This window comes from Mauremys mutica, chromosome 8, assembly GCF_020497125.1.
Source record: "Mauremys mutica isolate MM-2020 ecotype Southern chromosome 8, ASM2049712v1, whole genome shotgun sequence".
Lineage (NCBI taxonomy): Eukaryota > Metazoa > Chordata > Testudines > Geoemydidae > Mauremys > Mauremys mutica.
In genome coordinates this window covers 12,952,399-12,965,118 of record NC_059079.1, presented here as the reverse complement: position 1 = coordinate 12,965,118, position 12,720 = coordinate 12,952,399, and the positions used below count along the sequence as shown (strand labels likewise).

General features: G+C 42.4%; 1 protein-coding gene across 2 annotated transcripts in view; it reads left to right on the top strand.

Moving 5' to 3' along the window:
* Nucleotides 1-12,720, top strand: part of USP24 (ubiquitin specific peptidase 24) — a 112,647-nt gene that overhangs the window by 23,533 nt on the left and 76,394 nt on the right. For both annotated transcript variants that reach the window (XM_045026979.1, XM_045026977.1), the window contains exons 3-9: nucleotides 572-639; nucleotides 4,177-4,320; nucleotides 5,182-5,304; nucleotides 6,564-6,599; nucleotides 7,269-7,334; nucleotides 10,007-10,072; nucleotides 11,993-12,067. In XM_045026979.1, the coding sequence (XP_044882914.1) occupies nucleotides 572-639; nucleotides 4,177-4,320; nucleotides 5,182-5,304; nucleotides 6,564-6,599; nucleotides 7,269-7,334; nucleotides 10,007-10,072; nucleotides 11,993-12,067 (578 nt within the window). The remainder of the gene's footprint in view (nucleotides 1-571; nucleotides 640-4,176; nucleotides 4,321-5,181; nucleotides 5,305-6,563; nucleotides 6,600-7,268; nucleotides 7,335-10,006; nucleotides 10,073-11,992; nucleotides 12,068-12,720) is intronic.

Genomic DNA, 12,720 nt, shown 5'->3' with positions numbered 1-12,720 from the left:
GGCCAGCAAGTAGTCAGGGGCTGAGGGTGCTGTGGAGGCAACATGCTCAACTCCTGAAGTTGAAGGTATACGTGAACTTGCTTTTCAGTATGCCCTCTGGCGAGCTAAAAGGAAGTTATGCTATGTTGTTGTGTTGGTGGAAGACATTACAGTGCGTAAAAATATTAGCTGAGTGTTGTATGTGAGTTTCTTATGGTGGATGAGCAGCAGAATGATTTGTGCAAGTATCAAAACATAAACTGTGGTGTTGAAAGGAAAAACACCTACAGAAGTGAAGTTCTGTTAATGCCACATAGCTGTACCCGATGGACTGTTTGGAAACTAAACTGCCGCTAATTTCTAAAAGGCTGGAGATCTAGTTTCTTTGACCTCCAGTCCCTTTTGGTGGAAGACACATAGCACGAGTAATGTAATCCCAGTAGGATGCTTATTGCTTTGTGTTGCAAACACTATTTGTGAGCTCATCTTCTGTGACCTCAGTAGCAAGGCTTTGAGATCTAGAGCTCATGAGGCTGTAAGAAATCAGCCAGAGGTAATCATAAATTATATACCCTCTATCCTTTTTGAAAAGGTCTTTCTGATTCTGATGAGAATTGCAAAAGATTCATGGACAGATGTATGCCTGAAGCATTTAAAAAGGTAAGGGGGAGGAAAGTGCACAAATCCAACTTTTGTGTTTGGGAGTCCATTTCATGAAATGTTTGTGCTGGTCCATTCTGATGTGTGCCTCAGATATATTATGGTGACTGGGGTAATATACATTTTTCAGTAGAATTGAATGCTTATGCCCAATCCTGCATCTGTGCTGAGCTCCATTGAAATCAATGGGGTCCTTCATATGGATGGATCTCTCCATCCAGAGTCAGTTGCAGGATCACAGCCTTATCTGGTGTATGTTGATACAGTGCTTTGAAGGTCTAAAGATCCATAAATATTAGGATGTATTATTTTTTAGTACTAATTTCCAGTCTTCCTCTCTCATTCTTCCATTGTAATCGTTCTGTCCCCCAGGTCTGAAAAGTTGGAGTCATCCGTGACTCCTCTCCTCTCTCCATTACCCTACACAGTTAGATTCCTAACTCCTGCCACTTCTGCCTGTTACAGCCTAGCCAAAATTTGTCCCTTCCTTTTTGTGCTTACCGCCAAAACTTTCTTCCATGCTTTGATTTCCTGCCTGGCCTACTGTGAACTCCTACGCTTTGGAGTTCTCAATATCCATCTTGCTTTCCTCCATCCTGTTCCGTAATCTATGGCCTAATTTTGTTCCTTGCCCATCACTCTGTCTCACTTAAAATTATCTTTGCTGGCTTCATGTCCGCTTCCACGTCAGTCTCAAACTTTTGTCCTTCTTTTCAAAGCTATGAACAAACTCTGTCCTGCTTTTGTCTTAGCACTGGTTGATGGTGCACAGACTGCCTTACCCTGCTACATAAAGTGCTATGCGCATCTATGGTCCCATATTCCAATGGTATACAAGGGATAGACCTTTGAAACTAACTGGTATTTTAGGAGTTAAGAATAATTATCATATATAATTTTCTAAATGTATATCCGTTATTAAGCCTTACATTTTCCAGGAAAAATTATATTTCAAGTAGAAGGATTTTAAGAAAATAAAATCATGTTCCAATTGGTTTGGGATTAATGTCTGTGCTTTTTTTAACCACTTGGTGCTTTCTACCCACTTAGTTTTCATCCTGGATAGCTGGGGTGTCGGTGGGGTGGAGGAGAGATGAAAGAGGGTAGCTGAAAGATTCTGTTTGCAGAGGTTAAAGTTTAAAGTCTGCTGCTGGGTTACATTTATTCTAAAATACCCATAAGCCACTTATGAAGCTTAATGCACCGTAGTTTCTGAAAATCTTAAAAAAATAAATAGTCTTTGGGTTCTTTGAGGTTCTAAAGAGTAGTAATTTGAATGCAAGCACTTCAAACACAGCTGGTAATGTTTACCTAATTGCTGTTTCTACCTTTTAAAAACCTAATGTAGTTCTTTTATCAGTTTGGCCTAACATGTTGGTTTAATGCTGCCTCCCAATCCATTAAAAATGTTCTTTAAACATCCACCTCTTCAGTAGTGCATATTTTCCTTGGTTTCTAAGGAAAATTATATTAGAGAGGTGATATAGTAAACCATGACTTCAAGCAAAGTAATGTGGCTGTGTGACAAGCTTATTGGAAGAATTAAAAATGGATTATCTAACATCCTGCAAACATGTTAACAGAGTTACTCGAGCACTTAGAAATAAAGACAGTAAAGTGAATGGCCATCCTCGATACAAAACTTTTCTGAGTTAATAGTGATTTCCAAGGGAAACTGTCAGTGTATTTTGATAATTACCTCTTAGTCTCTGCTATACCCTGTTTCTAATTAGTAAGTTTTAAAATGGTGAAACTAAATATCACTATTGCATTTCCTACCTTCCTGCTGTATAAAGATATCATAAATAATATTTATATTAGAGCAGGGGTCGGTAACCTTTCAGAAGCGGTGTGCTGAGTCTTCATTTATTCCCTCTAATTTATGGTTTCGGGTGCCGGTAATACATTTTAATGTTTTTTAGAAGGTCTCTCTCTATAAGCCTATACATTATATAACTAAACTAGTGTTGTATTGTAAAATAAACAAGGTTTTCAAAATGTTTAAGAAGCTTCATTTAAAATGAAATTAAAATGTTGATCTTACGCTGCCGGCCGGCTCAGCCCACTGCTGGTCTAGGGTTCTGTTCACCTAGGCCGGCAGCAAGCTGAGCGAGGCCTGTGGCCGGGATCCCGGCTGGCAAGGGTCCGTCAGCCAGAACCCAAGACCAGCAGCAGGCTGTGCGGGGCCGGGACCCAGAGGGCTGGAGGCTGGGTATGTGGGGGGGTGTAGGTGTCAGGTCAGAGGGGGGCCTGGGTATGGGTGGGGGTGCCGGTGTCAGGGCTAGGGTTGGGGGGGGGATGAAAGAGTCAAGCAGAGGGCTGGGTGTGTATGAGGGAGGTACAGGGCTTAGAGCAGGGGCCTGAGGGGTGTGCAGGGCAGAGGGAGTGGTGGGGGGGGGCGTCAGGGCTCAGGAGAGAGGGCTGGGTGACTGCCCCCCTAAGAACTCCCAACCCTGCTGCTCCTTGTCCCCTGACTACCCCGTCCTGGGACCCCTGCCCCCCAGGACCCTACCCCCTATCTAAGCCTCCTTGTCCCCAGACTGGACCCTATCCCCTCGCTGTCCCCCGACTGCCCCGACCCTTATCCACATCCTAGTCCCCAGCCAGACCCCCGGGACTCCCATGCCCCATCCAACCACTCCCCACCCCTGACAGGACCCCCAGAACTCCCGACCCATCCAACCCCTCCCCACACACACACACACTCCCTGCATGCGCCAACCCCTCTTCCTAACTGCCCCCCCAGGACCCTCCTTGCTCCCGGTCCCCTGACTGCCCTGACCCCTATCCACCCTCTGCCCCCTCACAAACCCCAGGACTCCCATGCCCCATCCAACCCCCCCTACTCCCTGACTGCCCCCTCCAGAGACCCCCGCCCCTAACCCCCCTGGGACCCCACCTCCCCATCCAACCCACCCTGCTCCGTGTCCCCTGACTGCCCCCACCCCTTATCCAACCCCCTCAGCCCTGGGCCCTTTACCTTGAGGCTCCACGCAGAGCCAGACACGCTGACCCGCCGGAGAGCACAGCCCCGACCCCCAGAGCGCTGCGCGCAGCGGCGGCAGAGCTCCGGTTGAGCAGGGAGCGTGTCTGCCTCCCTGCGGAGCCAAACACTGCTCCGCGGGAGGCGCAGCCCCGACCCCCCGGAGCGCTGCATGCAGCGGCAGGGCTCCAGGGGAGGGGCCAGCAGCTTGCTGCGCTCGGCCGGCGCTCCGACTCCAGAGCGCGAACCCCGCGGCTTGCCGTGCCCGGAGAGTGGGGCCATTTGCCCACCCCGTGCGCACGGCAATGCTTCTGCTCCCGCGGGGAGGGCAGAGGAGAGCGGGCGAGGCTGGGCAGGATTTTTAATGGCATGCTGGAGTCCGGACAGGCTCCAGCGTGCCATTAAAAATTGGCTCGCGTGCCGTCTTTGGCACACGTGCCATAGGTTGCCGACCCCTGTATTAGAGTACTACTATCAAGTACTGTGAGGGAAAAGTGTTACTCTGAAAATAATGATCAGTGCCAGAGATTGATGCGTCTTTCTCATTTTGGTAGCTGCTGACATCAAGTGCTGTTCATAAATGGGGTACTGAAATCCACGAGGGAATCTACAACATGTTGATGCTGCTAGTAGATCTGGTCGCAGAGAGAGTGAAACAAGACCCAATTCCTGTTGGCCTTCTGGGTGTGCTTACAATGGTACTGTATTTTTATTATGCAATCTCTTGTAATGGTAATATTTTACATCCATGGAGACATTTGAATCACTTTGAAAGAGAATAGAAGTTCTAGAAGAAATTAATATTCATTAGTTTTATTAATGTCCTTAAAATATGAAAGTCTCTAGAAATCTGTTCTTAAACATCATAGATGGTTTGTTTACAATCTTCAGGAAAGCACTTGTGACTTCTAATATTTCTGTTGTTACTGTTTACCATTTAAAGCATGAACTCAAACTGTGGCCAAAATATTAAAAAGTGAGTAATGATTTTTTGCATGTTGAACTTGAGAGACCTGAAAGGGGCCTGATTTTTCAGACTGAGTGCTCAGTGCTTTCTGAAAATCAGCCCTCTAAGGTATTTCAGGTTTTAGCATTCAAATCATTTGTCACTTTCTAAAATCTTGGCTTGTGTTCCTGTTCTAAAGAGGCTGTCATTGCCAAAAGAATGACCATAGTCCTGGGAGGCAGGAATTCCTGTCTTCTAATCCCTGCTCTGACACTACTGTGGCCATGTGCAAATCACTTTAACCCCCTTTAGTCTGTCCTCCCTCTCTGTAGAAGCAAATCAGTAAGGGGATATCTACCTGCCTCACGTTGGAGGATTGTTGGAGATTGTTTGTACCGTGTTCTGAAGTTGTAATACTGTATATGTTAAGTACTAAGTATCGTTAACATGAATTATCCATGCTAAACTGTTAATTTCTTTCACTTGGAAAAATTAACCATGCTCAAGAACTATGTTCAACTACTGATATCAAATATTAACAAGATCTGTCTTTGAGACTCACATATAAGCCACTTTGTGGTCTGTTTTGTATCAATTTATTTTTTGTTTCAAGGCTTTTAACCCTGACAATGAATACCATTTCAAGAATCGAATGAAGGTATGCCAGAGAAACTGGGCAGAAGTCTTTGGAGAAGGAAATCTGTATGCTGTCTCACCCATATCTACTTTCCAGAAGGTGATCAGACATATTTTTGTCTGTTTTATAGAACAGAAATGCTTTATAACCCTAGAGTATAAAAGGCTTATCCAATATATGTAAATACTTATACAAAATAAGCTGAAGTAAATCTTACAAAAAAAATTGAGTGGCTTTTGAATACCAAATTTGGTTGCTGTGTAGAAGAGCATTCCCTTTTCGTGATTGTGAGAATGTTCTACCATGGGGAATGGTGCCCATTCCTCTCTAAATCTGCCATTATTACTGCTAGTTCAGTAATAAACAAAAGACCATCTGTCACAGTGGTCACCAACCGGTAGATCGCGATTGACTGGTCGATCCTGGAGCCTCTGACAGTTGGTCGCAATCTCAGGGGCTAAAAATCCAGTGGTGCAGCGGGGCTAAGGCAGGCTCCCTGCCTGCCCTGGCCTGCGCCACTCCTGGAAGCGGTCAGCATGCTCCTGTGATCTGGGGGAGGGGGACAGGGGTCTCTGTGCACTGTTCTTGCCTGCAAGCACTGCCCCCACAGCTCCCATTGGCGGCGAACGGGAAACTGCAGCCAATGGGAGCTCCGGGAGTTGGGGTGCAGGGGCATGCTGGCCGCTTCCGAGAGCGGCGTGGGCTGAGGCAGGCAGGGAGCCTGCCTTAGCCCCACACCGCCGCCACCCGGGAGCTGCCCAAGGTAAGTGCTGTTCAGCGGGAGCTCGCACCTCAGCCCTGAGCCCCCTCCTAGAGCCAGCACCTTGTACCCCCTCCTGTACCCCAACACTCTGCCCCAGCCTGGCACTCTGGGAGAGATGCAATTTGAGGCTTGTAATGCCATAGTAGGTGCTGTACCTGTTGTGTGGATAAATAAGGTTTCAGTCTCCGGTTATCACTCTGTTGCTAAAAAGAAAGCTCGTGGCTTGTGAAAACAAAACGAAACTTTGCCAAAATTCAGGGAAAGTTCTTCCGTAATATTCCACAATACTGATAAGTTATAATTATGGCTGTGTGTCAGTCAGCAGCCACATAGCTTAATGTTGCCACAACCCATGGTCAGTGATGACAGGGATTGTCCACAAAAGGATGATGATGATGATGATGATAACAACCCAAAGCTCCAGCTGCACTCAGTAAAGAAGGTAGCATAAACACATTAATATATTCTTTGAAGTAGTAGCACATACTTAAAGCTAATTAACCCAAAATGCTAAATGCAGCACATGATAAAAAAAATCTGCCTTTCATATATTGTTTTAAAATATGTTGCCAATTAACTTTTTTAAATTGTCTAGGAACCTCATGGGTGGCTGGTGGATCTGGTAAACAGGGTAAGTAAAGCTAAACTGAAAAGAACTGTTCATAGTATATGGTGTCTGTCACTTTAATTCATTGCTCTCAAAAGTGATTCTTCATATTTGTTCCCATAGAGGATGACAAGCACGTAGAGCAATGAGTTTTTTATGTTTTTAACCCTGCCCAACATAGATGGTAAGGTCCTTGCCAGGCAGTCATGCTTCCTTGCCCACCTTTGCACTACTGATTTGTACCCTTCAGCTGAGGAAGGCCAGAGGTCACCTCTGAGGCTGCAGTGCCATTCCACAAACAGCTGCTAGGGAATGCTAGAGAGATGCATCCTGCCTGCTGTCCCTCAGCTTGTCATCCTATGTGGATCTTCTAGCCTTCTTCCCCTCACCCACCTTTGCTTAAGGAGGGAGAATCTCAAGCTTGCTTTTGAACCCAGGACTCCACCATAATAGTATGTTGTGTTGTCCAGTGAGCCATCAAATAGACATGAAAGCACAAGTCTTACGTTAAACTTAAAATCCCACTGTGAAAGATCCTTGTTGACAGCTCAAGCATCTTGTCTTGAATTCTTATTTCAGAGATGATCATTGGAGAGCAAAGCTTTATCAAGTTAAAGTCTGGAATGTTTGCTTTAATCCCATATTTAAAAGGCAGACTGTTATAATTCATTGATTTGCTTTTGCTTTTTGCAGTTTGCAGAGTTGGGTGGATTTTCAGCAATTCAGTCTAAACTCCATTCAGAAGATATTGAACTTGGGGTAAGTTAATCTTCTGTTGATGTCTCTTTTTTTATATGTTAATGTTCTATAGCAAGGGATACTGGTAATTTGGTGCATCAAATGCTTTCTTCAGTACACCAGAAGTACTCCAAAAAGAATGCTGTGAGAATTCTTTGGTATGGGATGGGTGAAGGTCAGGGAACTATATTTGAGATGAGACTTAGAGTTGGTCTCTACGGAGAGTTGATACTTGGCAAGCTGGGGTGTAAATCTACATATTGCAGATGCATCCTAACTAGCCATGTGTACCCTGTTACCATGCTCTAAAAGTTCTGTAATGCATTATGGATCTACTGCTGCTTGAAAGAAAAACAAAGTCTTGACCACTTGTTACTAAAGATCCCACGAATCTACCCAGAAAAGAGCAGTTATTAGCATTGGTGTCCTGAATTAATTTCAATTTGGGTAATAATGTTCAGCATCCCAGTTTTAAGTGGGTGTAAACTGTTACATAGTTTTAGCATTTATCACTGAAGTAGCTGCATTTCAATTGCAGGGAAGGTGATTCCCATGTGTAAATTATTTTTAAAAAATCTTTGGTTCATATATTTCGTCTATCTTTTTTATCAATGGAAGAAAGCATAAAATCGTCACTTGTGAAGTTTGCAGATGTCCCAAACATTGGGAGAATGGTAAATAATGACGAGGGCAAGTCACTAAAACAGAGCAATCTGGATTGCTTGGTAAACTGGATGCAAGCAAATAATATTTTAATATGGCTAAATGTAGGCCAAAGAATGTAGACCATACTTACACAATGGGGGACAATATCCTGGGAAGAAGTGCCTCTGAAAAGGACTTGGGAGTCATGGTAGATGATCAGCTGAACATGAGCCCCCAGTGCCATGCTGTGCTCAAAAGAGCTAATAGTGATCCTTGAATGTGTAAACAGGGGAATCTCAGGCTGGAGTGTAGAGGTTATTTGGCACTGGTGCAAGCAATGCTGGAATTCTGTGTCCAGTTTTGATGTCCACAATTCAAGAAGGATGTTAAAAAATTGGAGAGGGTTGAGAGAAGAGCCATGAGAATGGTTAAGGATTAGGAAATGTGCCTTATAGCGATAAACTCAAGATGATGAATCTAGTTAGCTTAACAAAAAGAAAGTTAAGGATTGACTTGATTTCAGTCTAGAAGTACTTACATGAGGAACAAATATTTAATAATTGTCTCTCCAGTCTAGCAGACAAAAGTATAACATGATCCCTTTGCTGGAAGTTGAAGCTAGACAAATTCAGGCTGGAAATAAGGTGTAAATTGTCAACAGTGAGATTAATCATTGGAACAATTTACCAAGGGTTATGGAGGATTCTCCATCACTGGCAAGTTTTAAATTAAAATTGCATCTTTTTCTAAGAGATTCTCTAAGAATTACTTTGGGAAAGATCTATGACCTGTGTTTCAGAGGAGGTCAGACTAAATGATCACAATGGGACTTTCTGGCCTTGGAATCTATGCACTAAATAACTCTAAATATGTTAACTACTGCATCAAAATTTGACACATTTAATGACTACATAAACTATACGGGGTCTTAGGTTCATAAAGCCTAACAGTGTTTGTTGTTGAATATAATTTAGAAAACTCAGCTATAACAGATTTCAAATCTAAATAACTGTCTGAGAACCAGAATACTGAGAGGAAGCACATTATTTCAAATTTTAATTGTAAAGTAATAATTTGTTCATCACCTGCAGTTGAACTACAAATTTGGAAAATGCTATTTCCTTTTAGTGGGTTGATTACTTCTTCCTCTCTTCCCCCCCTCCCTCCCCCTACTTATTAAGGAGAGGCAAGTAGTTTATATGCAAATATGACAGAGGGGGAGTTTATCTCGTTAAACTTAGGCATTGCTATAGGTTCTCTCCTCTTAACTAACTAGTAACTCCTTTCTTAAGAATGTAATTTTTGACTAGGGACACTTAACTTGCAGGCTGTTGGTTGTAATGAGACACGCACTATTATGTAAGTCATTGCCTCTTCTCAGGAGGAAATTGGTCTTGATATGGCAAGTGAATTTCCTTCACTCTGCTTGAAAATTGATAAAATTTGGAAACCTTGGATCTCAAGATTTTTTTCATTCCATGTGTGAAGGAAAATCCTTGTGTGACTGATCTGCATGAGGAACATTCTTCAGCATTGGGTCTTACACAGAAATCCACTTTCTGTTGAAGCCGTCTGGCAGATAGTGATAGGATTCATGAAGAAGGTGAATGTTGGATTTGGGGAAAGAAATTCTCTTTTGTGGCTGTCCACCAGAGAACGTGCATTTGTACTCTACAGTGCTGTAGAGTGAACCATCAAAGCGTTTATTGGCTCTTGCATTGGCCGAAACAGACCATGAACGGACTCTAATAACAGAACCATAAAATGACCAAAACCACTGAAAGTTGAGAAGGTCCTTTGTGTTAGCAAGCAAGAGATGCAATACTTAATGCATACCATTATTTTAAATCTGTTTCTTGAACTGCATGTTGTCCATCGTAACAAGAAGTCCCTTCAATGCTGAAGCAAAATTGTAAGCAATGGGAGGATAATTGGGATGTATGATACATGCTGCTTGTAAACCTTCACCTATGTTTTAAAGAATTTGATCATCAGTCTTAAAAGGGATTACTGTGTCTGTGCCTAAATATCTACTATCTTTCTTTCAGGCAGTCTCTGCGTTAGTTCAGCCATTGGGGGTGTGTGCAGAGTATCTCAACTCTTCTGTAGTGCAGGTAAAACACCATTTTTATGAGTTAATTTCAGAAAGTAGAAAAATGAACTTTGAAACACACAGCTATATTGCTCCCTTGAGTTTTGTATTAATTTTTCTGTGTTCAAATGGATTTCTTAAAAAATGGCATCCAGAAGGCAACACTACTGGTACTTGTTTGGCATGAGAATCGGAAACTTAACGTGGAAAACTGAATTAGTTTATCACTGACTTAGTATCAAAGTGGTGGTTAATTTTGAAACACTCTGAAACATGTCTGGTTTAGGGTGCAGGGTAGTTGTTTTGCATAGGCTAATATTGGTTGAGTGACACTTTTTTTGCTGTAAAATGTGCAAATACCAATTTTTAGATGCATTCACAAGTGAAGGTGGGATGGGGAAATAAGTTGCCTTTCACAACACATGGCTAATAGCCAACAGGTTCACACATGTCAGTTTTTGAAAACTTTATTGAAGAAGCTTTCTCAACATACTTTCTCCACAAACAAGGGTTGAAGGAATGTTGCATGCATTAGAGAAACTTCTGCATATTACAGTGGTGGAGAGCTACCCAGAACAAGGAGACCACATGTGCCATTTGTTACCCAAGAGAGTAGAAATGCCATTTTTAATTATAACTATGTAGTCTAGGGATGGGATTTTCAAAGTCAGTTGAAAATCTCAACCTAACTTCTTGGTTTATATAGAGTAGAAGGTTTTCTCACTATGTGAACATCCATATTCATTTGCTGAGGACGGTAATCCTGAATCTCCTGATCTTCATCAGTGTAAATCAGAAGTAACTCCTTTGCAGTCAGTTGAACTATCCCAGGGTAAAACAGGTGTGACAAGAATCTGCCCCAATGAGTACCACTTTCTTTGGACTCCTAGCTTTGTGACTGAGATCTAGGGTGCGTATGTGAGCGTGAGTTGGAAAATATATTGCTAGAGAGGAACATATCTGTGATCCACATACCTTTGCTAAAATATTGCAACCCCATGCAGTATCTTTAGGGGCCATTGCATTAAATTTATGAATGACTTGTGTATGATTGTGTTCTTCTCAATGGGGGAGGGCTAGCAGAGCTCCTCTAAGACCTAAGAACAGTGAGGGTGATTAAGGTGAGTCACTGAGACTGAACAATCAAGAGAAATACCACACCCTGGGGTGGTTGGCATATGTACTAGTTCAAACTGCGTTTTCCAGAGACACCCAGCCAAAGAAAGGGCTTTAGGGGAGAAAAAGGCTGGATTTAAACTGACTCAGGACCTTCTTTCTGATCCAAGAAACGTGAGGCCCCAGCTCTTGCAAAAGAGTTGGAAAGACTTTGGCCTACTAGGGTCCTGTAAGACTTGTGGGTGACTCCTAGTATGTTTAAATCTATGTATTGGTTTTGTTTTTTTCTGTAATTCTTTTAACTTAAGAATAAATGTGCTTGCCTAGAAAGAGCTGTGTGGTCATTTCTAGCTGCTGGCAATACACTATCCATAGCCTTCAGAGAGAAAGCAACACAAGTTCTGGCTGTTAGGCAAACTGGCTTGCTGGGAATATTGCAGCTGGTTTGGGGTTTTTTTTGATCACACTATTGAGAAGAGAGGCTGATAGGAAGACACTAGGTATCAAGTTGACTTCATTGTATGTATAGCAAGTGTTGTGTGTTGAAAACATTAGATCTCTTTTCTAGATACTTTTATGGTACAAGCTGCTGTTAGTTTATCTGGGAAATTTTGGCTTCTTCCTTTACATTACTTCATTCTCTGTTCATACCAGCAGGGTGGTTTATGTATGCCATATTTGTGTTAGCTTATGTATTCGAAGTAAATGTGATCTTAAGTTGTTTTGACCTTTTTAGAAAGAGAAGCTATTGTTTCATTTTACTTCCAAGTAACTTGACTCTGGAAAATAAAAAATGATTGTCCTTGTATTTTCTCAAATTCCTTAGCCCATGCTGGATCCAGTCATTCATAAAATGATTAAATATGTACAGAATGTGGAAGAGAAGGACCTAAAAGACAAGGTAACATTCTGATTATATCAAATATACACGTAGAAACTACTGTAAATGTCGAAAGTGCTAAACTCTCATAACTTGAGAACAAATTATACTAGTTCCTGTTTGGAAAGTATCACTTGAGCTAAATTTAGACTGAGAATGTTTGTAATAGGAAACTGTGCTAGTGGGTTGGCTGTACTTACCAGGACCCACTTTAAAATCTTATTCAGTGTTAGACCTTCCTGTCTAAAAAGACTTCCTCCTCATAGTTATCCAGCAAGTTTACCTGGTTCCAGTCATGCAAGGTCCCGAACACCCTCTATTCTAGTTGACTTTAAGGTGCCTAGTACCTTGCAGCATTAGGCCTTATAGCCTAGATTTTTAAAGGTACATAGGCATTGCTCGGCTGAGTGTTGCAGTGCCTAACTGACTTAGGAGCTCTAGGTCTCATTTTCAAAAGCGACTTAGGCTCCTAAGTCAGTTAGGTGGAGCAGAGTCTAAATACCTTTAAAAATCCAAGGCCTACATGGCTGCTTTGCTCTGCTTTGGCTGTAGCAAGTATAAAATTGCATTTCTGTTTACAGGTACAAATATTGTATTGTTTCCAAACGAGTTTGCTGATCTTTATCAGAGGAGATCATTAGATGTCAACATCTTCTGACTTTTTTTGTTCTACA